Source organism: Onychostruthus taczanowskii, unplaced genomic scaffold (assembly GCF_017590055.1).
Source record: "Onychostruthus taczanowskii isolate IOZ18803 unplaced genomic scaffold, ASM1759005v1 scaffold116, whole genome shotgun sequence".
NCBI lineage: Eukaryota > Metazoa > Chordata > Aves > Passeriformes > Passeridae > Onychostruthus > Onychostruthus taczanowskii.
Genome location: NW_024498294.1, coordinates 667,515 through 692,055, shown reverse-complemented (window position 1 = coordinate 692,055; position 24,541 = coordinate 667,515). Strand labels below are relative to the sequence as shown.

At 44.3% G+C, this 24,541-nt stretch overlaps 1 protein-coding gene across 2 annotated transcripts in view; it reads right to left on the bottom strand.

The window, feature by feature from the left end:
* VGLL4 (vestigial like family member 4) overlaps positions 1-24,541 on the bottom strand; it is a 73,842-nt gene that overhangs the window by 12,966 nt on the left and 36,335 nt on the right. For both annotated transcript variants that reach the window (XM_041427559.1, XM_041427558.1), the window contains one exon: positions 8,686-8,872. In XM_041427559.1, coding sequence (XP_041283493.1) covers positions 8,686-8,872 — 187 coding nt within the window. The remainder of the gene's footprint in view (positions 1-8,685; positions 8,873-24,541) is intronic.

Sequence of the window (24,541 nt, the reverse complement as noted above, 5' to 3'; positions counted from 1 at the left end):
ACCAACTCCAACTCTTTGGGATTTATCTGATTCAGCCACCTCTCCATAAGCCTCTCTTCAAAGAACAACAGTAGCTCCAGCTGCCTCTGGAAAATCCTGCACTGCACACTAGAAAAATGCTGCATGGAAGAATTATTTCTGCCAGATGTGAAGAGCTAAGGACAGGAGACAGAACTGTTTTGGAAGCTGAGAAAGGCCCTGCAGAGGATGTGGTCTGTCCTTGGGAGATGCTGCTACTGCAGTTTGGAGAGCATTTGTTTGGATGGCAGTTTCAGCAAAACTCAGACACATCAAAGTGTGCCAGGAACTCCATCCTACCACTGCCAGTCCAGCCCAGAAGTCAGGTTTCCTTTCTAGCTCAAAAGTGAACCCTGCAGAAGCCACCACAGTGTCTGGGTGTTCTGAGGTACCTGAGACAGTCAAACAAAGCTGGTGAAGCGGAGGAGTGGAGCAAGGCAGGATACTGGGGGCACTGGGAGAACAGGATGGGATCTAGAACAGCAAATCACTGCTGGAAGAGAAAGAAAAACTATCCTTGCAGAACTCTGAGCTGTTTCAAATGCTTAAGATGGAAGGGAAAGGAAAACTATCCTTGCAGAACTCTGAGCTGTTTCAAGTGCTTAAGGCACTTTGGATGCTTGGAGGAGAGACCTTCCAGCAGAGCAATAAAACAATAAAACAATAAAAACATGAGGTACAAGAGACACTCCACATTTCAAACAAGCAGGAAGGAAAACCTGAGTGGAGGGAAAGAGCAGGGAGGCTTAAATGGAAACATCTGCAAGGTCAGAGGGTGTAAAGGGATTCATTTGTACCCACTGCAGTGCCCACCCAAACACTTCTGGCACACATGTCCTCCTGCACTCTACCCATCCATCAGAGGGGTTAATTTAATGTGCAGCTTTTTAATTCCTTTTGAAATCAAACTTGGCACACACAACGAGCCTCCTATACCCAGTCACTGGAAAATACCATAAAAACTATTTATGGTCACCCATAGAACACGCTGGGCCAGTGTCAGGGGAAAGGCTGCACATCCAGCGCTGCAGCGGGTCGTGTCCCAGGGCACCAGAATCAGCCACGGGCACTCAGCACTGCCAGGGCACTTCAGGCTGTCCTGCAGGCTCTGGGAAAACCTGCTGGTGCTCAAACTCAGGGCTGAAACCTGGCAGGAGAGTTAAAGGAAATACAAAGTGTCAGTTATGTTCTCTTAGAGGATTCACTGGCTTGTTCCTCGCAATGTTTTTTACTTTTTTTATTTCTAAAAGTACTTTTGATCACCACCCAATGCCTGTCATGGAACTGTGTTTGTAAAAGTCAGTACCAGCTTGAATCAATCCATGAACCCCAAATTCTCTCAAGTCTGTGGGATTTCCCCTAGTTTCACCACCTAAAAGCCTGCATCAGGTTGAATTTTACAGCAGAGGAGCAGATTAATAATTTTCTCCAAATAAATGATAGGGGAAGTAAAAGATATCAACAGCATGAGCACAGCCAGTTTATTTGGTAAGAGCTTTAACAACACAAACCAGCCTCTGAAAATAAGGTCACAGTGCAGGAATTAACTGTGCCAAATCATCAGGAGAAAATGGGACTGCACAGCCTTCCCTTCCAGCTTCACTGTGTCTAATGAGAAAGAGGGAAAAGGGCTTGGGATGCTTACAACTTACAAATTATGGTCTCTATCCATCAGATACACACTGTAACATCAGCTGAGGTGAAGCAGGAAAAGCTGAGAAACTACAATAATTCACTTCCAGACATGTCAAAAATTCTCAAAAAAAACCCCAGGCTCTTTAGGCCTTCAGACCAAGAGCAGTGTTTAAACAACTGGTTTTAAGAAATTAGACCTTTTTCACAGGCTGTTTTAAAGAAGGAATAAACATTTCATTAAAAGTTTATTGAAACTGTTTGCAATTGCTAATAAAATCTGAATTACCAAAAACTCTAGAAGCACTATAAAAACAGTAACAGCTTCATTGTATATTGCACAACTATTCAGACCAATATAGTGAAATATTTCCTTGAAAAGCTGGCAACCAAATGGACCTCAGCAGCAACAGATGAGTGTTTGGAGGGCCTTTCTGCAGCTCAGGCACCCCACACTGTGCAGTCAACAGTCTCCTCTCACAGCAGCTTCTGGTTTAGGGGAGACTTAATTAGAAAATCAAATCACAAGTAGAAATGTTTTGGGACTTTGTTTACTCCCTTTTGAAGGTATTGGTTTGTGAATCACAACACTTACTGATTGAAAACGTGACAAAGGTTTGTGAAGCATCATTTGGGCAGCAGAACATCACTCATGTCAGTGGTGTCAGTGATGTCCACACGGGATCCATCCACACCTGCCACCACCACAACTGTGGGCTCAGTCCCCATATGGGCCATGCACTGAATGAAGAGCTGGACTTGATGATCCTTCTGGGGCCTTTTCAACTCAGAATGTTCTGTGGTTCTGTAACTCACCCACACAGGGGCCATCCACAGTCGGACCAATCCACCTGGGGACTCATCCACACCAGGATCCCCCCACATGGGATCCATCTCTGCAGAATTCCCACTGGGAAAGCAACGCCAGCACTGGGATCAAACCCTCCAGACCCCAACAGCAGCTAAGCCCTTTTATTCCCTTCTTTCTTTGAGGATAAACCCCAAACCAATCCAGCCCCAGCCCTGCACAGCCCGGCCTCAGCGCATCTCACAACCCCCAGCCCTACAGCTCAAGGATTCCCTGGGATCCCTCAGCTTCCTCCCCCAGCTCACTGTTTGGGAATCCCAGCAGTCTGCCAGCACCTGGCAATGCTGCAGGAAGGAGTTAAACCTGCCAGCCTGTGCCTGCTATCCCACAGCATCAGCACTGCCAGCCTGGGGAACAAAACTACTGATTCAAGTAGAAATTAATGTAAGGTTTTATTCCAAACCTTACCCTCACACAGTCATTGTCTATAGCAACTGTGTCCATAACACTCTCATTCTCAAGAGCACAACTTTCTAGTAAAAGGCACATCTGTCAAACTGCAGGAAACATCTGGGAAAATGGTTAAATAGAAAGAAGTGAGATTAAACCTTTGTTTCCATGGGATTGGACATACATCCAGAGTATGTTTGCAAAGGTTACTGGTTCTTTCCTTGCTTCTTTCTAAGATCTCAGGATTTTGGATTGGTGCTGAATTTCACCCCATGTCGACATAGGTTAATTCACACAATGTAAAATTTTGCTTTTACCCTGGGGTAAAAATCCAACACCAAGGCTCGGGGGATTCCCCATTCATTTAAGAGTTGGATTCCATGATCCCTGTGGGTCCTTTCCAGCCCCAAACATTCCATGATTCTGTGGCTCCCATTCCACCCCTGAGTGCACAGGGCCCCCGATGCCTTCCCTAAGTGGGTGATCAAACCCCTCTGTGCAGCACTAACACAGCTTTGCCCTGACAGGCAGCTTGGAGCCTTGCCACACTGTGGAAGGGTCATGCTCCTCCACAAAAGATGGAAAATGAAAGTGGAAAACATGATATCAAAGCAGAAATCTGGAGCTGGCTAACAAACCCCTTCTGTCTGCAAGTGGAGGAGACACCTGAGCTAACACTGCCTGGTTTTTCAAGTACCTCAACATCTACCCAAATTTTGACAGATAGGTCTTTTTGTGAAGTACTGATAAGCTATCAATCAAATTGCTTTTAGTCCTGAAAGTGTTCCTAACAAACCTTTCACATGTGCTTCAACTGAAAGGGATTGGAGTGCTTTCTGAAATTCCCCCGTGGCTAAGAACCACAACCGTGTTAAATATTAACTTAGATATGGTGGCTCTTTCAAGTCTGTCTCTGAAGGTTCCATTTAACATATATTTCTTGAAAACAATTTAATTTTGTGCACTGTGTGATCTCCATTAATAAATAAGTAAGTGTCTGATTCACTCCATCATTCAAGCAATGCAGACAAGAAAAGGAAAAAAAATTAGGAAAAGCAGTTTGAAACCTGCTCTGTGATTCTTTGTCCACTTAACACAAGAGCCACATGGGCACAGTTCCACTGAGGAGTTCAGCTCCAACAGAACTGCCTTGAGAGCCCCAGGGGAACCCCAAAATCCTTCAAGGACACATCTATGCCAAGGACTGGGAGAAGACACTTCACTCAGCAGATGAGAGACACTTTGGGTGTTCTCAACTTTGTGCAGGCATTTTTTCCCAACTCCAATTTGTCACAATAAAATGACAGTGGGAACATATTTCTCAATACCACATGAAGTCTGGAACCCAAAGAGCAGCAAAGAGTTTCTCTGACAACTCCCACACTACCTCTGAGAGCCAGCTCTGCATCTTTTCAAGCCCTGCTGGAGCCACGTTCCTCCACAACAGGGACCTGATTTTTTGCAGAACACTTCCACCCTGCGTTCTCAGCCAAGCTAAGGAGAAAGGTGAAAAAAATCCTCTAATGAAGAACTTTATTTACTCAATATTTCAAATCTTACTCAAAATTTCTCCTTTTGAGCAACTCTAAACTCACTGAACATGCAGCTGAGCCTGCTCTGAGCAGGCGGTTGGATGAAATAGTCTGCTCTAGCTTGAATTATTCCATGGTCTTCAAATAAAGGTAACTTTTAGCACACCTTTTTTTAAAGGATTCCCCACTAACTTCTATCACATTAAAGTAAGCAAATGCAATTGAATATTCATGGTAAAAAACTTGTTGTGTAAGGCAGCTTCAGGGTGGGATGGACATCATTCTTCAGTGTAACAAAACTGAATACAGCCCAGAATTTGAAGAGTCTGAAACTACACATCATTTTACATGATACACACTACCAGTAACTTTTCATGTGCAGACCTTTTACTGCAAGAAAATGCCAAATTATTTATCACACAAACCAAGACAATTATTCCCTCGACTTCACAGCTGCGAACATTTAGCCGTAGGAAGATTTTTATACACAAATAAATTGCCATCGCAATCCTAATGCCACCAAACGGGAACGAGGGGAAAAATCTCCACACACAAGCCTGCTCGTCCCGAAGCCCAAAGGCCAGCTTCCAGGCTGACGTACTCTGCACAAGGAAGAAAAACAATGGTCCCCGGCTGAATTGCAAAGGCCATTTCTTCGGAAGGGGCAGCGCTGTGCCCGCTGGCCGCGCTGGGGACTCTTAGGGCGGCGGGGCGGCCGGGACAAGGCGGCCTTTGTGTGCCCGGGGCCGCGGAACGGGAGGGACGGGAGAGGGAGGAGAGAGAGACCTGGGAGGGACGAGGGAGGGAACCAGCAACAGAGGCCGGCAGGGAAGGAGGGAGCCCTGCTGGGAGGCAAAGAACCCGGGAGGACAGAGGGAGAGAGGAAGGAGGGAAGAAAAGGGAGAGAGGGAGCAAGGAGGCGGGGAGGAGAGCGGGAGGGAGGGAGGGGAGCGGGACGGAACGGAACCGGGGAAGGACAGAGGGAGGGAGGAGAGCGGGAGGGAAGGAGAAGGGGAGGGAGGAAAGCAGGAGGGAAGGAGGCATGAGAGCAGGAGGGAGACAGGGAAGGGAGCAGGAGAGAAACAGGAAAGGAGAAGGGAGGGAGCCAGGGAAGGAGAAAGGGAGGGAGCCAGGGAAGGAGGGGGCCCGGGAAGGAGCTCGAGAGGAAAGAAGCTCGGCAAGGAAGGAGCTCGGGCAGGAGGCCCCGAGCCCGGCAGCGCTGCCCCAAGCGCTCCCCGGGCGGGTCAGGACGGAGCCACCCGCCCCTGCACCGCACAGAATTCTCGTGCAATCCTAGTTCCCAGTCGCTCTGCTGTAAACCACCGTGGTTTTAGTGAATTCACGGGAAAACAAAGCCATGTTTCAAGCCCAGCCTCAAAACAAGCTCCCTTCTCCTCCACAGAGCAGCACGAAGCCAAAAGCACCTTTTACTTCAGCAAGATTTTTAACTTCAGTGAGTGCATTTCAAATTAAACACCTGAGCGACACACCAGAAAAATAAGGGAATTCTATATTACCTGTCATTATATTTTAATTTGGAAGTACTTGTTCTTCCCAGCCAAGGAGTTTATGGGTGTTCACAACTTCTATCACCACAAAAACACAGAAGCTATAAAAGTACATGAAAGGAACGCAGTGTCAAATGCTGTTTTTTAAAAAATTAATCCACAAGCTCTCAAGTATATTATTATCTTAACACTGAGAATTCTCTCCTTTGAAAAAGCACATTTGATAAAGTGTTCTTTGCACATTAATTCCATTACACATTTGAGGATCCTGCTAGGCTTGCCAGGGCATTTGATTCACTCTGCTCCAGAGACTGCACTCCAATAGTCGTGTTTTTCCACAATAAAAGTAAACATACCCAAGTACAGCTCACAAACGATCCTTCAGGGAATTACACCTGAGCAGGGAATGTCTCCAAGCACTCCATTTCCCAACAAAAGGCTGACGTAACTGGATTTCTAATAAAACATCCAAAGCCTTTCAATGGATTCATTCCCACTGAAGCACAGTGGGGTGCTGCTGCCTCAGAGTTAAGATCAAATTGCTAACAAAAAGGTTCCACCGTTTGTAATGAACCAAACACACAATTCTTGGCCTATTTAATTACATTTTCAGCCACAAGATGCTGGTGTTAAGAGAATGAATACACAACTATTTCCCAGTTCTACCAGCACCATCACAAAGACCCAAATGCCTGAACAAGAGCTGCTGCCGGAGGTTATAAACACTTCTGTCAGCTGTGCCCAGGTTTTATGTCAGGAACACTTTCATCTTGTGCTTTCAGGATGAAAAGTCCAAAATACACAGCCTCAAACTGATCTTTACAGTGCCAGTCACAGAAATGTCTTTGCTGACACCACAGACACTGTGCCACCTGATCTCCACATCTCTCACACATTTGGATTTCTAAACTGCACATTGTCAACCTCACACTTCTAGAACCTCCACTACAATGGCTACCATTATGGTGCTCCACAAATTAATTCTTTCCCCAAATCCACCATGTTTCCTTGGGTGTGAACAAGCCAAGCTTCCACAACACATTTCCCATCTCCCAACTAAAATTCTCTGGACAGATCCACAGAGCTTGAGTAATCCAATTCTACAGTTAAACCAGAACATCCGAATCAGAAAAAAATGGAAAATATGAAAAACAGTCAAAAAAATAACTCCATTTGAGGCAGTGGCAGGGAAATGAGAATAAAATTCAGAGAATGTTTGTGAACTTTTCTGATATATCTGAAATACACAGAAATCCAGCTGTTTCAGATGAATCACAAATGTTTAAGTTTTTATAATATTCCAATGAAAGCATACCTTTGTATGGCCAGATCAAACTTACAAAATAAAGTATAAGAAGAGATGGCCTCATGGATGCTAATTTAGATTACAATTCATCTGCAGCAGATAGTTTAATTGAAACACATGAAGTCACATGAACCCTGGGCAGAAAACCAGTGCTTTTTATTACAAGAATTAAAAATGCATGTTTCATGTACAAAATCACAGAAAGAATCTATTGAGAAAAACCATAAAAACATACCACACTGGAAACTATTAGACAGCTCTGACATATAGCTAAGGGATCACATGAAATAACTGCCTTCATCTTTTAGTTTTGAACCTCAGTTGCATATGAGTCTGTTGGTTCAGACTACATTATTTTTACGGCCCCCGCTATATAAAGTGTTATAATGTACGTAACTGCCAGCTGTGTTTTATTTCATCAGTAGAAAATGAGCCTTAAAAAAAAAATCACACTTTTCCCCCATAAAGTTACATAACATTTCAAAAATGCCATAAATCTCCTCAGTTGTGTCATGCATCCAGAAACGCAGCACACGGTTCTTTCCAAGCCCTCCTGGCCCCAGAGCAAGGCTATAAATAGTTAATTTTTTCGGGGAGAGGAGGAGGTATGTTGTAAATGAGAAGCGAGCTTTTATTGTTTTGCATTACTTCAGCGCTGGATTCCCGATTTGTAACAAATTCCAAGGCTGCAGACTGCGGGCCCAGCCTGTGAGTAAGGCTGCGGTGATTTATGGCAGGATAAATCCCTCAGTCCACATCCCATGACTGTGGAATGCGCGGAATGCCGGGGCTGCAGGAGCTGAGGCAGCAGCCACAGGAGCTCCATCCATCGCTTCCTCCAGGCAGGAATGACAGGAATTCTGCAGCAGTGCCAGCCAGGCTCGCATTCCCAGGAATGGCATCTGCTGATTGCCCAACACAGCTCATCAACGCCTTACCTGGCCGGCACATTCCACACCTGACTGTCAGAGCAGGAATGTTTAGCAACAACTGCCGCTTGCCCAGTTGTCAAGGCAGCCCAGGAAGCAGCTGGCTCGGAGCTCCTGGCCTCGGAAAAATGCAAAGCACTTGTGTTCCTCCTCCTCCTCCTGCTGCTGCTGCCTCCCCACCCCCAGCCAGAGAGCCTCAGAATGGGGGGAAGTGAAAGGAGCGCCTTGCAAAGCACGAGGGAACAACACTGCAGAAATCGCAAGGTGAATACGTATGGCTTGCTATAAATAGTTAGGCTGAGCTAATTCCTGTTACTTCACGCTGTACAAAAACAAAAGAAAGCATGAAAACCCATCTAATCACGGCAGCTCTAGTGCAGATCTCCCACACAAACTAGAACAAAGGGAAAAAACGGAGCACAAAGTTGGAGCCAGGACACGATTTTAGCAGATTTTAGCACGCAGCGCTCAGTTCTGTGCGGGAAAGACGCGAGGCACTTACAGATGCGGGTTGAACATGCGGCTCATTTTGGAGACGTGGTCATTTTCACAGTCCAGCTCCTCGTCCCCTTGGTCCATGCTGAGCTTCCTCTTGCTGGGGCTGATGGGCGGCGGGCCCGTGCGGTGGTTGCTGAGCGCGGGGGATTGCAGGGGCTGCATTCGGGGCTCCCCTCTCAGAGCCGCTTCACCTGCCCGGGGAGACACAGCAGGGATGGGTCACGGCCACGGGGACAACAGCGACAACCTCCCCCCTGGGGAGCACGCAGCAAAACCCCCTGAAATTCCCCAGTAACATCCCACAAAATTCCCCAGTAACATCCACCTCCCAGACTGCACACGTGGAATGTGGTTGTAGGATGGACGAGGCATCCCAAATCACGCCTTATGCTGGAACAAGCGGTGAGAAAAGGCAGCAGGAGAGGGGAGCTCACCCCGGATGGTCCCAAAGGCTGAACTAACCCACCTTGGAAGCAGTTTTTCCACTCAGATTCCCCCTCAGCTTTTTCACTCAGATTCCCCCTCAGCTTTTTCACTCAGATTCCCCCTCAGCTTTTTCACTCAGGTTCCTCCCCTGGCAGGCTGCAATCGCAGCGCCGGGCTGTGATTACCTCAGATTCCCCCTCAGCTTTTTCACTCAGGTTCCTCCCCTGGCAGGCTGCAATCGCAGCGCCGGGCTGTGATTACCTCACTCTGCAAACCATGACTATTCACAGAGAAATAAAAGCTTTGTTCCTCTTCTTACAGTCGCGGTTATAAATTCCAGGGCTACAGTTCACGTTAATGCCAAATATTTCACATCTAAAACTGAACAAATGTTCAGATTCTCAGATGATTCCCTTTATAAAACACTGTCCAAAACAAGCTTGTCTGGTATACAACTATGCAAGGGGAAAATTAGGGGGGAAATTGGAACTTGCTGATTCAACTTTTAAATATGTCCCTACAAGTCTTTCTCTATACTTTCAACGTATGTTTAGACCCGCGAACAAAAGAGCACAATTCTTCAGCAGAGGAATCACAGCAATGCTAATTTCCAACTGGCGGCAGACTGAGTAGATGGTAAGTTTTTATATAATCTCCCACTTCCCAGAAAAAGCCATTGCCAGCATATGGGAGCTGTGTGTAAGTAATTCCAGCGATGCTACAGCTGGCTGTGCACAAGCCCAGGACAGATCGTTGCTAAGCAGGCGTTAAAGCGTGACCACGGCTTTTCCCATTTCAATTAAACGTCTCACTACTCCCATAGCCTGGAGCACAGGGCTGCACTTCACCATCCTCAGGTCATATTTAGAACTCATAGGGGTTTAAAGATGTAAAAAAAGTGCTTTTGGGGCTCCATCAGGGGCTTGGAGAAGAGCTAAATTAACCAGGGTTACCTATTCTGGTAATATCCCTGAAATAGCTGCTTTTGCTGGAGTTTAAAATTTGTATTTTTCCTACACTGCCAGAAGCATTTTGTTTTTTACACAGCCATAATTTCCAGACCTAAAATTAGGCCTAAGTTAACTCCATCTAGAGCCCTGTGGTACCTGACAATGGAAATCTTTGTGTGCCACCACACATTTTCACATCATCACCGAGGCAGATGATTTATAAAATGCTGCCTTAATTCCTACAAACGACAAATAACATTTTGTTGGAAAAAGAAGGAGCGAGGAGAAAATCTCCTGAATGTTTACCAGTAAAAATAAGCATTCTGCCAATTTAGTCAGCATAATATAAACTAGCAAATATACGCTGACCTATAATACACCACAAGCCATGATTTCTATTAAAGACTCTGGCACCAAATCTAAATAGGAACTTTCCATCTCAGCTCTAAATAGCAAAAACTGTGCCCTGCTGCAAATGCTCTGGGACAGACAGCCAGAGCTCTCCTGTTCCAACCAAACATTAATTGAGAAGTGCCCACAACCACCCCAGTGCCACGAAAAAAAGCTTTTATCAACACAACATCTCTTGGGAATTGTTTTCAGATCAGTACATTTGTGAATTTTTCCTTTGTATTTTGCCAATAGAAACCCCCACCTACAGAGTGTTCATGTGCTAAACTTTCAAAGCAAACCACATCACACCAGTTCCTCTCCATGAGGAATCTCCCTTACTCGTGTCTTTGAAAAGGAATAATCTAAAAGCAATGTCAAGAGATAAAGCTTTCAGCACCTGAGGCTGGAGGTTGTGTCCTCCCACCCATGCACAATCACTCTTCTCCCTGCAGTATCTCCCTTCACTTCTGGGGACTCCAACACAAAATTCCACAACAATCACAAATTCCATGTGAGCACCTCACTCCCACTGGCTCCGGAGCAACTCCTAACAGTGCCTTGGGCAGTTTAAATACCCATGTAAAGCTAACTTGGGCGTTTACAAAACACCAACTCTAGACGTTCTTCAATCCAGTAAATCAGAAAAACTTGCCCTTTTCCCCCAAACAGGACATTGATATTATACAATTACCACAATTGGGACTTTTTTATTTAAAAATTAAAAAACTAATTTCTTATATGGATGGTAAGAACAGCATTTATATATTAACATTCAGACTGAGTATAAAATCTGGTAAAAATGCTATTGTATGCTGGAAGAAACTTATTTTAAAGAAATTTAGCAAAGAAAGGAAGGGCTTCTAATGAAAGCTTATCCAATTTGGTAATGTATTTTCCTGACTGTGCAGGGAATACCAAGACTTCAGCTAAACATCCCAGGATCTGACCAGTACACTGGGCCAAAATTAATCAAATGAACCAAACTCTGAACAGGTGGGAGCAGTGAGAGTCTCTTACAGGACAGACAAGGCAGTTCAGTTTGTACAGCCCCTCCTGCCCACACCAGGCAGGAGAACAATGCCAGAAAGAGTCCAGACAACAGGAAAAATCAAAGGTACAATCTCTTTACATTGTTTAGAGGGATAAAATGCAAATTCCTATACTGGTTTTGCACAGCAGCCTGAGTTCTCATGGGGCCTGCACATTTGATTAGGGCTAAAACTGCTCTTCATTTAAATAACATTCCTTCCCCACTACTTTCCTCCTTACCAAATTTGAATTTAAAGCAGAGAGAGAAACCACAGAGGAGACTATGGCCCCAAATGCTGTTTTAGGGACTAGATTTGTCTCCCCCAGCTGACCACACTCCATGGAAACCAGACTCCCATCACACAGCTGGCAAGGCAACACTCTGATAAAACAACTGTGTTTTATAAATTCCCCAAGTCCAAACTGCAGGCTTCAAAATTCATTACTGTGACGGCTTGTGTCTGCCCTGCAACAGAGAGCAGAGATAGCAAACACATTTATTGTGCCTCTCATAATGCTCCTCTTTGTTTCAGCCAGCAGCTGGTGGAAGGCACTCCAGATCTGCTGCTTTCAGATACTTCTACTTACAACTATTCATGCTAGTCTTTTTTTTTCTTCTTCTTCTCCTCCTCCTTCTCTTTTTTTATTAAAACTGTTGGGCAACATGATAAAGCACAGACAAGCTAAACAAAGATAACACCGTGACGTAGTGTCTGCCTATAGAGCAGCTCTGCTCCTGCTTGACACCAGCCCATGCAATCAGCAGGAATGTGCTTTATTTTAACCACTTAGGAGCCTGGCTCAAAGTGCTTCCACTCAGCACAGTGTTTGTCAGGCCAGCAGGGCTCTTCCCACCCTCACAGCCCTGGGACAGCTCTGTGTAAACAGAGGATGTCCAGCTCTGTTTGCCTTTCTCTGGCCAGCGGGAGCCGCGGCCCCAGCGGAACGTCCACAACAGCAAAAGCCGTGTTTTAACAAGTGTGCCTTGACAGAGACACCAGAGGGGTCTGAAATCTGTCTGAGAGCTCCAGGAGTCACCAAAGACTGGGAAAAAATATACACTGCTGTGGCAGCAAGCTTCCTTCCTGTGACTCGGTACGGGCTGCACAGACACAGCGCTGCCACATCCTATCCCCCCTCCCAATTTCCTCTGTCCCGCTGGCTGCTTGTAATGCACAAATGTGAGCATTAATTACAGCCCAGAAACCCACACGTGAATTGTCCTGCCAGCTGAAGAGTGACAGTGCATACCTTAGGCAGGTTAGCATAAAAGTCCTCGAAAGAAAATCCTGGCACTGCCCTTGCCCAGTTTTTTGTTCTGTGTCTGATAGATGGGTTTATCCACAAGAGTGAAATCCTGACGAGTTTATTAACTTTAAGAAAAAAACATACCTAAAAATTCTTTAGTTGTGGTCTTTGTCATCAAGGTCCTTACCTTTAAGGTCTTGGATTGAATTACTATGACCTCAGGCCACTCTATTAATTAAAAAAATCACGGGCAAAAGCATTAAGCAGACTTTAATTAATGGGCATCACACCTTTAATTACCTTTTCCAATACCTGCAGACAAACTCTCATTAGTGAGAGGAGTTGCCTCATGTTCTTAAGGCCAAATTCCCAGGGATGAGCAGTACATGAAAACCTTTAAGGGCATCAAGATCAAAATTTACTTTCATTGCATATGCTGAAAAGCCAAGATCTTCACAAAATCAATAGAGATGTGAAAAAGATACTATAAAATAAAATTTATTTTCTTTTCTATCCTTATATTCTAAAAACCATTAGGAGATTGAATAACAAATAGATTGGAACAAATTTCTAAACTATTGCATGTTTTATTCCACTATGGCAAACACTGAAATCAGTCTGTGCCAACAAAAATTGGGATAAATGGCATAACAATTCCAATTCATGCACAAAATAAAAATAATCACATGATTTGAGATATCAAATACCAGGCAGGCAAGCCACCACAAATTACTCAATTCAAGAAGTCATCAGAACAAGTTCTCAGCAGAGAATTGCAATGCAGCGCCGAGTCCCTGTGCAGATGTGGCCAGCTGCCTGCTCTGGGTGTTACTGCACCTCCCACTGTACAGTGGGACAGGACTGACAGCCCTGGCACTGGAAACAGCCCTGAAATCAGATCTGCCTCAAACAGCCTGCAGGCAGCCTGAGAAGTGTGCAGTTCCAGGCAGATCTGCTTCACTTGCTTGACCAAAGGCAACAAATTGATCCACTCTCAGGAGGAAATCTTTGCTCACCATGAAAGACAGCCCAAAAAGAATTACAAATTATATTATTTGTATCACTTTTGCAACCCCCCACTCAGAAAAACAAACGAAATCCCTTATCCCAAAAACCCGCATTCTGCGCCACTGTTTTATTTCAGGGCTGCTTCTACAGAAGTTATGATTTAAGATGAGCTTAAATAAGACTTAATTCTGGGAAGTAGTAGATCAGCCACTGTAAACAGAGTCACAGTAGTCTCTATTTCCTTTAGAGTACATTAAACAGGCCTATCTGGAGAGCATAATAAAACAGCAAACTACAGAACAACAAAAAATTAAGTATTAATGGCAACAGCCTGATTAAAACATGCTGCTGAGACATCAGATCTTGGAAATATTCTTTATTATAATTGACAGATTTCTTGCAGCGGCCAACTTACTGATTCCTTTATCTGCCACATATTTTCCTGACTTTCTGCTATGATAACAAAAAGCTAATTTAGGAAACCAGAAAGTCACATACACATGTGGAGAAAAATTGGCAAAAAGCCTCTTCTCCTCCGTTTACAAAACATACGAACAGCACTTACTCCTGGAAGCAAGCTCTGGCTACCACTGTGCAGAGATTTGTACGCCAGAAAACCCATGGCCAAAACCAAAATATAGTGATTAAAGTGCCTGCTCTGGGCTGGCTCCTGCAGCTGCCCCTGCCTGCCAAGCAGGGACACGTTCTGCTCCACACTGCAGGCAGGGACATTAAATAGTGACCTCTGCATTCAATCACCTCCACCCACTTTCCTCCTCTTCCCTTCAAAAGCCTCACAAAGGAGCCAGAATTTGTGCAGCAGCATCACTGGCAGCCTGCAGCAGGCTCGCTGGAGGATCCTTCCAAAAATATCTTGTTCATCAAAATTAGAGACCATTTCTACTTAACAGGTCTTGAAAACGCTGCATTATGTACCCAAAGCTACAGTGCAACAGGCAGAAAATGGCAAATTTGCCTCCCCCAAGCCAACATCACCCTATCTGCTCCTTCAGAGGTAGCGTGAAAAACTGACTACTCATCTGAAATTCTCTCTCCTCACACTCTAAAAGCACGGCTGCACACAACACCATGGCTACATCAACTGCCTTGGCTGGGGAACTGCTTCAGTTCCACAAACTATTTCACAAATACATAAGATTAATAAAAAAAAAATCTTTGCTGTACACTTCAACCAACAATGGCTGAAAATTTTCCCCGAAAAATTCAGGTACTCTATTTCACAAATACATAAGATTAATAAAAAAAAAAAATCTTTGCTGAACACTTCAACAATGGCTGAAAATTTTCCCCGAGAAATTCAGGTACCTGGTATTTTCCCTGGTTCCTAAAAATACCAGGTACCAGCTGAGGGAGTCTCCTTGGTAAGGAGGCAAGAATTGATGGCACAGGAAGAAACAGGGCAGCAGATCTGCCACAAAGAAAGCAGGGTGGAATAAATTTTAATGCTGTGGTCTGGCAGAGCTCCTTAATATTTCCTCTGTCAAACTGCAGCTTTCACACCTCAACAGTTGTGACTGTGAGGCTGTGTTCACTTCCAGCCCAACAATGAACTCAGGCTTGGGTCTAACTTTAGACCATGAGATTACTTCATGAAGTCACAGCTCTCACTATGATCATGTCCCATTTAGGTAACCCTTACAAAATGCTGAAAAAAGTGTTGCTTTTTCTGCTCAGAGTACCTGTACTCATGCAAACTGTGGCTAAAACAAGATTTCAGTTATCTGGCAGGCACGATTTGGATGAAGTCAATGGTAAAGCTACACTGATCTCCAGAAAAATAACACCAGGGTTGGCTGCAATACTTGTTAACATCAATGTCAGAAGGGATTTCTCTGACAGAGGATGGGTTTGTGCTCAAGGAGCAGGGCTGCACCCCAGGAGCAGCCTTTGAGCCTTTCTGCCAGCTCTCCCAGGAAAATCCTGCATCAACCATCCAAAGTCAGTGAAGAGGGACTAAAAGGTAGCACAATTATCATTTTGTCTTTGCTCAGAGAAGAACCAAGCTCTGGGCTAAGCCCAGCTCCTGAGTCCAGCCAAGGGCAGCAGTTTGGGCATCCCAAACACAGGAGGGGAGGAAGGGAGAAGAATCCTCTACACTCCCTGCAGGAAACAGTCAATTCCATATTCTTTTTGGTTAGCAAACATGACATTTCTCTTTACTGGGCAGCAAAATAAACATGTGATAATGTGATTTTACTGAAAATGTAAAAGCATTATCAATACAATTTTTGGTGAGTGAAATATAATTAAAAGAACATGTTGAAGATGATGTTTCCCAGACCAAAGGTGGTTTCAAATCTAGATGTTCTTTTTTTGGTCACCAAGACTGAGAGTGTTAAATGACTTTGTCACATAAAAGATGGCAAGGCTAAACTAATCAAAGACCAACTGAAAAAATCCAAGCCAGAAGCCTTGCCATCTATTTCAAAAGTAAATCCAAGTCACAGCAAGGTCACAAGAGAAGGAATTGTAAAACTGGGGCTAAAGCAGTATTTCAATGCACTAAATCCTACCTTATAGCTGTGTTGTCATGTGATGGTAAAGAGAGACAAATTCAATTTGGGAAAGCTCAGATTTGAATAATTCCCCCTAAAGAGAAAATATTTGTTACCCTCCCCTCTGGTTGACTGGTTGGTTTTTGGGGTTTTTTGGATATTGTTTCTGTTACTGGATAGTCAGGTTTAGCCCCTCCCTGCTCCATGGGCTGATATTGCATGGCTGTGATCCTGTAACACAAATTAAATTCTGGGTGTTCAGAGGCCCTTGTGGGTATGAACACAGTCAGGATGTGCTACAGCAAGCACACTTCAAACATTAATTCTGAGATGTTCACTTGTAACAGGGTCATATTAAAAGTAAATCCAATAAATTGTGCACACTCTCCCTCATAAGGGTTTAAAGCAAAAAGTGCAATAGAAAGGTAAAAAAAATATTCCACTTATTCCACAATTGGAGCCTATTTTTAGAAGTACTGCAGGGTTTTATTGCAGTTTAAAATAAACATGCTCTGAACACCTTTTCTCATATTATTCTCCTTTGCTACATGTGGAAAAATTCAGACCATCAAGAAAATGAGCTCTCTAAAAGAGCTATGAAATCTGATATTGCACTTTCCAGCAATGTTTCTTTTATTCCCATTTTATTTCTCCCCAAATTCCCTACCTGGAGGTAAAATGGCCCTCAAGAGAGGATAGAAATGTTTTAAAATATAAACAGAAAAGCAGATGGATTTAAAATGCTAGGAAAAGACATGGACGGGTGGGTGCTGCCTTTGGGATGGATCTGGAATAAAGCAGGGTCACTGCTCAGGGCACTGAGCAAGATCCTGAGGGGATCCCTGGGACTTGCACCCAAGTGACCAAATTCTCCTCCTAAACCACAGTGAAACGAGAAAAAAAATCACATTTGGCCCCACAAACAGAGGGAAAAGTTGGATTTCCACTTTAGTTTTGCTACCTGATGTGCAGCCTCACGGTCTCCCACGTGAGGGACACTAAGCCCCTCCAGCCAAGCTGGACAGAATATCCAAGATTTTAATCCACTGAGCAGCAGAACAATCCCAACCCATCTCCCACAAAGAATCCATTGTGGAGAACAAAATCCCTTTGTCCTTCAGAAGGGGCTCCAAAATCCCTTGTGGAGAGCGAGAGAGCAGCGACAACTGCGCGGGGCAGGCGGACACTGGGAACCCTCGGCGAAGCAGGGGAACCCGATCCTGTCTGGAGCATGGCACAGCAGCAGCATGTGCCAGCCGGCCCCTTCCTCCTGGGCAGGGCTGAGACGGGGCCCAGCCACTGCCCCACACAGGACAAGAAAGCAAATTCAGCTCAGCACAGGCCCTGGATGTGCATAACACAGGGCCTTCAATACTCTGCATCTGTGTTATCTGAGGTACAGCTCAACGCTCCCTCAGATGCTGCTCTCATGCAGTGTTTTATTATCCAGGAACTTGTGAAGGATTCTAGAAAAGTGCAGCTCATGAGATTCAGAGGAAAGGATTCCATCTAATTTCTCCAGGGTTATGGATGTTGGTATAAAGAAACACATAAAAGCTAAAATATCGCCATTGTTCCTGACAGACTGTCTTCCAAAACAAACAGGTACACAGCACCACTAAGGAAAAAGATAAAACTAAATCTGTGCCTCTAACAGGGCAGTTTTTAATCTTGGGTTCATGACACACAACTACATTGATTTTACTGGGGAAAAAGAAAATGGCTAAGAAGAGATGTACCAGAGAGCACCAAAGCTTTCAAACTGCTGCTCCACTACAAGGTTTAGCTGTGAAAAAGCTGGTAGGCCAGACTGAATTCCTGCCCAGAAGGACTGAAGGTGGTGGATTGCATTGAAGCACTCCCCCAGGCCAGCAGCAGAGCTGGGATGGCTGGAGGCTGTCCCAGGGATAAAAGGGAGCCAGGGCTGTGATGCCAGGGGACGGAGGCAGCACTGGCCAGCCCAGAGCCCGGCTGTTTATTTCACAAGCAGAGGGTGCTTTGTGGGGCCAAGTTGCAGGGTCACTCCAAATCAATGTTCTCTCCAAGGGAAAGAGAAGGCAGGGCAGATAGAGGGAGGGATTGTGCTTGCTACCAAGAAATTACATGCTGCCTGGGCAGCCTTTCTCACAGTTTTCTGGGCACTGAGGACAGGTTTTCCAGAACTCTTGGAAAAACAAGAACAAGCAGAGATTCTTATTTTTGAAGTTATCTTGACAGTCATGGGGTTGGAAGGGGTGAGCAGCACCAAAGTTACACTCTGCCTTCACTTAGGGCTGTGTCTTCCTGCCCTATACCTGCTAGTCCTTAGCCGAATCTCCTTTTCAACAACAACTCCAGGCCCCTTCTCTATTTATTTCAGAGCTGCAGAAGCAACTCAATCCTGACAGAACCCAGAAGAGACATGACGTGCAGATGGTAAAACAAAGGTAACAAAAACATGCCAGCTGTGTGTTTGTGACCCACCACTCACATCACACTATTCCCACAGGAGCCAGAAATCAAACCTCTCACTGCATTACTGGGATATAATTCCCTAGTGAATTACCTGTTAAAACCTTCCCCATCTCACTTGAAAAACACTTCTGCAGATCTCTACCCCCTTATCATACATTTAAGATGTTTCAGCCCATAATTAAGCAGGGGTTGTATTAACTGTGAAGTTTTTGATGGAACCAAAGAGCAGTGCTGGGGGCAGTGAGACACTGCATGATTAACTAAAAGGTTTGGAAGCCCTGCTTGAGGTCATAAATGGGCTCAGCCTGGCTTGCACTGCAGGAGCACAGCTGGACTGCTATTTCATTAAGTCTCTGATCCCAACTCATCCTGCAAAGAGAATATAAAAATTAACATCTGTGGGCACATTCCTTTTATCCAACTCAACGGGCTGTGATCTCAAGGAAACGACCTGGGGAGGTCCTGTGGCTCAGACAGGGGAACTTCAAATTCTTCCCAGCATTGTCTGCAAGGCCTCATTCCTTTTATCACCTAAAAAGACTCAACTACATCCACAGAAGGAGATTCCAGCACCTCAGTTTGGGTGGAGTTCACTACAGAGGGACCAAAGTCACAATATTTGGGTCCAAAAGCTCCTGTTTCCCCTCCATGACTGCTGAGCACAAAGTAAGGATCAAGTCCATACAGCATCAGTCCAAGAATCATTGTTCTTACCTGCTTAGCTGATTAATGACATATTTTATTTGAACATCTCAAACAGGTAAAAGCAATTTTCTTTACTAAGAGATCACAATAAGGTTTAGCAGTTGTGGCAAAATATTCCAATGGAGGCACTTGGAATGCTGCTGTCAGCTTCAGCCAGACTTATGGGAGTTCAACCAGTTACAGCTCTTTATTCCCCACTGTAAATAAAGGATAACAGTCATTGTTTATTTCACAGGGCTGGCTACAAGTTGCATTAACTGGGCTTCTGTGAGAGCAAGGATTCTCCAGAGAGTATTAAAAATATATGCAAATGTAAGCATTAAAACGTTTGTCGTCATACTTGTTGCTAAACGCAGCAGTTGAGAAACTTGAACTCAAACAGAGTAGTGTTCCATTTACTGCACTGCAAAGAACAACTCAGAACATCCACAGATTAGCTGTTAGGCAAACATAATGTACCTCAAAGCAGTCACAGTCTTACATATTTGGACTTTTAAGAGATTTTAAAGAAAGATAACAATTTTTTAAAACTTTTTTTTTTGTGACAACCTGAGTTAAATACATGGGTTATGTAACATCAGTGAGAGAAGCATTTCTGAAGATCGAGAATCCAGGCAAGGCTCTGTAAACATCCTTGCTAATGCTGGAATTCCTATTTTTGCTACCTTTGGTAAAAGGCTCAGTGTGATGCCTGCAGCAGGACAAGAGCAGAGTGTTCACCTCGGGGTTTGGAGTGTTCAGCAGGAAAAGTGTGCACGTCAGCACTGCCCCAGCTGGCCCGAGGAGACTCAATCCACGGCAAGCACAGAGTGGCTGTGAGAGCTCCGAGATGCCACAGCAGGAAAACTGCAGGGTGGGGGTTAAACAAGCACCAGTGCTCACCAGATGTCTGAGGAGGACATCTAAGAAGGATCCGGAGCATGAGGAAGAATATTAAAAAAAAAAAAGAAAAATCCCCTTCAATGCCATAAATATTTATACTAAATCCAAGGAACTGGCCGAGTTCAGACTTGCCTTATATGAATCATAAAGCACTTCCCTCACCCCATCCTCATTTCATGTGTTCTGGAGAAAAGCACCACAGAGGAGGTGCCACACTTGTGTCAGCTTCTTTTTCTCTATGGTAAGAGCAGTTTTTGTCGAGCTGCTTTAGAAGATGTTGCTTTCCAAAGAATATAAACAGAACAACTGAATAGTCCTATTTTACTTGGCTAGCTCTTGTGTGGCATTTACTGATCTTCCCAGATCATTCAGATTCATAGAAATAGCTCCCTTTTGCCTAGACTATTTAATTTTCTTTACAGGGACACTTAACTACAATCAGCAGAGCATCACAGCAAACAACTCCAACGTTGTCATCAGGAGCCAAGAAATCATATTTTTCTGAAAGGTTCTGCTCTGAAAGTGTCCAAACCTGCTACTGTCACAAATATCTTAATTTACTTTCAGAAGTGAGACCTAGTAAACATTGGCAATTAAATAACAAAATTGGAAGTCTCAATATCATCTCTAAAGTGCAAGCACAGTGTGTTGATGCCATTTGCAAAAGAAGCAAATCCCCACTCGCTCCCAAAAGAACATCAGCTACTCAAAAAGATCCATTTGGCAGCTGTGGGTTTCACTCTTCTCATGCAAAAGATGGCTGGGTTGGACACTTTTTAGGTTGTAACTACAAAGGGTACTGCCAATCTGCTGTTCTGGGATTTTGAGTTAAAACAAAACATAATAAATGTTCCAAATTGGTTTATATTCCCATGCAACAATTTCTACCCTGGGCAAAAAAAAAAAAAAAAAAAAAAAATTTGACCAAATCTCCCTCATATCTAACTACAACCCATATTTAAATGCAAAAAACCCTATTTCTGCATGCTGAGAAATAAACATTAAGCCTCACAAAGCAGGAAAGTGCAGTGCTGGGAGGTTTCCATGCCTGCCCTGTCAAATGGGTTTCCAGGAAAATCTACTGCTTTTTAAACACAACTGGTTCCAAACTTTCCCTGGGAGAGCAAATATATTTCCTGGAACCTGCTAGCAACATTTGGAAGAATAGGAGGAAAGTTATACACTACAATGCCTGTTTCTCACAGCTGACAGGGAACACTCCAGAGTGATGAGGAGTGAAAAGGAACATGTCTTTAAATAATCAGAGACTCTTGTAACAAGGGGAATTAGGAGAGGACAGGAGCCATAGGTTCTGTGAGGGAACTGAGCTGGCTCCAGCCTGCTGAAGGCAACTTCCCTTCTTCCCTGTGTGCCACCAAGGCTGCAACATTCCACTTTATCCCAAATATGATCTGCTTCTATCCACGAACACCACTTGTGGATGAGCTTTTTCTCCAAAGCCAAAAAGAGGCACAAGCATCATACCACATTTCTGGGGGGAAAAGCTGGGCTGCACCAAGTGCTCCTATGCTTAACAAGTTCTTGCTTTTAACACTAGCAACAACCAAGTTTAAAAGAAAAGGGGAAAAAAAAGTGTTACTTAAAAAAAACTGTTACCAAACAGTGCCATGAAATTTAGGCAAGGAAACACTCTAAACTCTTGTTTAAAAAAAAATCGGATACCAACCAGTGCTGTGAAACTTAGACAAGGAATGATTCCAACCTCAGTTTCACACTTTTGTCCCCACCACCCCTATCACCCTGAGATGTAAGGACTGCCATTCCTGCTAAAACTGGACCTCTGAAGATTTCTGATGAAGTCCCGTCACCTCACCCAGGTTTCTGGGTGACTTTCCTTTGGCTGGAACCAATGCTGTGGTGGTGCTGGGTACCTCAACCTCACCAAGGTTGCACAAGAAGCTGTACTGAGATATTTCTTAACAAGAATGACCTTTTCTAAGGGAATGGCCTCAAGTTGCATCAGGGGAGGGTTAGAGTGGATCTCAGGGAAAGGTTCTACTCCAGAGGGCGCTGGGCACTGTCCAGGCTCCCCACAGAATGGGCACAGCCCCCAAAACTCCAAGGGATGCCCAGGGTGGGATTGCTGGGGTGTCTGTGCAGGGATAGGAGTCAGACCCATGGTCCCTGTGTGTCCCTTCCAGCTCAGGACATCGTGTGATTCTGTGAACTGAAGTCCCCCAAGCTCGCCTTGCCCTCCAATCAGTGCCAGCCACTCCTGCTATTAAAACCAAACCTCTTGCAGCTCCATCCATCTGTGACGTGAGGTTTACAAGAGGGCAGAGATAACCCTAATTAAGAGCTCAACTGCCTGCTCAGTGCCCTGGAGGATCCATGTGCCCCCATCCCTCCCAGGACACACACCAGTGCTCCCTGAGCTCCACTCACCGCTGAGCCCACTGGTAGGGAAGGCTGAGAATGAGAACATGGAAAAGAGCTGGGAGATGAAGCACCAGGGCCAATCTGCCCCCAGGCAATCCAGAGGGAGCCTGCTGGCACTGCTGGTGTCTGTCCCTGCCCCTCAGCCTCACCCCACAGTCATCCCCAAAAGCAGGGACAAACAATGCCCCTGTGTGTGTAGCTATCCGTGCTGATCTGAAGAGCAATTTGCAGGGGGACGATCCAGGCTGCAGGAAAAACTGGCTGCCTCTAAAGAAGGAATTCAACCCCAAAGCCCTCCCGGTTCTCTAAGGCTGAGGAAGTATAAAGCCATTCTTGTAAACACTTCTCCAGGAACTTACGTTCACCACTACCTCACACTATTATCAGTGAGAAATTATAGGCTCTGTCCTGCTGGATTATTGTTAGTGTAAACAACTTTGCTAAATTGCTTGGCACTCTGTCTGCATGCAGCATGTTCAAACTCTGCAGTCTATTCAGCCAAAATCAAATATAAAGGCCCATCTGTATTAAACCTCAAGAAGAAATTAATAGACGACTATTTTCATGCAAAGCAGATATTTAAAAAAGGCAAAGCCAATACATATGGATGAACTTTTTCATTCATAATTTTAGATGCCACACAATGAAGACTGTTGTTTAAGCTTTATTTTTTCTCTAACAGCTCTCCATACAATGCAGCGCATTGTTCAAACTCTGGAGCAATTTAAGCTTTTTCAATGTCTCCTAAAATCCCTGGATTTATATCCAAAGAGAGCTGGCACTGTAACAAATCTGACTTGTGAGTAACAAGTTACAGCCTTTAAGCAAATTGCTCATTAACACAGACTTCAACTTACTGCTACAAACCTCACTACCTTTTATCTCGGGAAAAAAAAATATGCTGCCTATCTTATCTGCAGAAAGCTGTCGGATAACACTCTATTATATTTGGGTTTTTAATTTCCTTGTTTGAGTTCTCAGTACAAATGCTGAACTAGCATCCAGGGTGAGAACAACAGAACTCCAGGGGAAAAAAAAAAAAAGTTCAAGTACGACCTAAATCTATCCTGCCTTTGATGAAGGAGGAAAATAAACTGAATTTTGATGTCAGTCCTGAAGAGGATATTCCCAACTTCATGCTAGGAGGAAATGAGCAAGAAAAGCCCAACTGTGAAGCTGGGGCTCTTTGTTGTTTTCCTGAAGATGAAAGAGATTGAAAATGCAAAACCCACAGAATGTGCTATAAATGGGGAACGTTCTGTAGGTGCATCTTAATTTACATGGCTTTGAACAGAAATTTTACACTCTCTTACAAATAAGAACACTTAATTTGCCGTGAAGGAGATTCTTATCCAGTCCTTAGCAGAAGAATAGTGCTTAAGTCATTTTACATATTTAGAGACTAACCCAAACTTTGCAGCTAATAGGAGAAACTGATGTTAGAGAAAGAGAAAAATGCAAGGTCAGCAGAGAGAGCTGAAGGAAACTCTCTTTTATAACTTAAGAAAACATGTTGCATTTCATGAAAAAGCAAATGAAGTTAGCAGGATCTGTGCCTCTGATAGCAAACATCTGAAGTGGCCTTTTGGGGAAGACACAGACATTTTCAGGATGCTTTGCAGTGCCCTGAGAGGACACCCAGCTCTGCAAGCCAAGGAACGCTCCAGCCTTACAGGAAGTCAGTGAAATAATTATGTAATATGCCACTAACTAATGAAAGCTGTCCTGCAACCAAAAAGGGGTGTTTTGCTAGAAATCTGGATCCAATTTTCTTCATTAAAAAAAAAAAAAAATCCCAGTCTTCTGGACTATCCAGAGAACTCTGCATAACTATGTTGAGTGCTCCAAG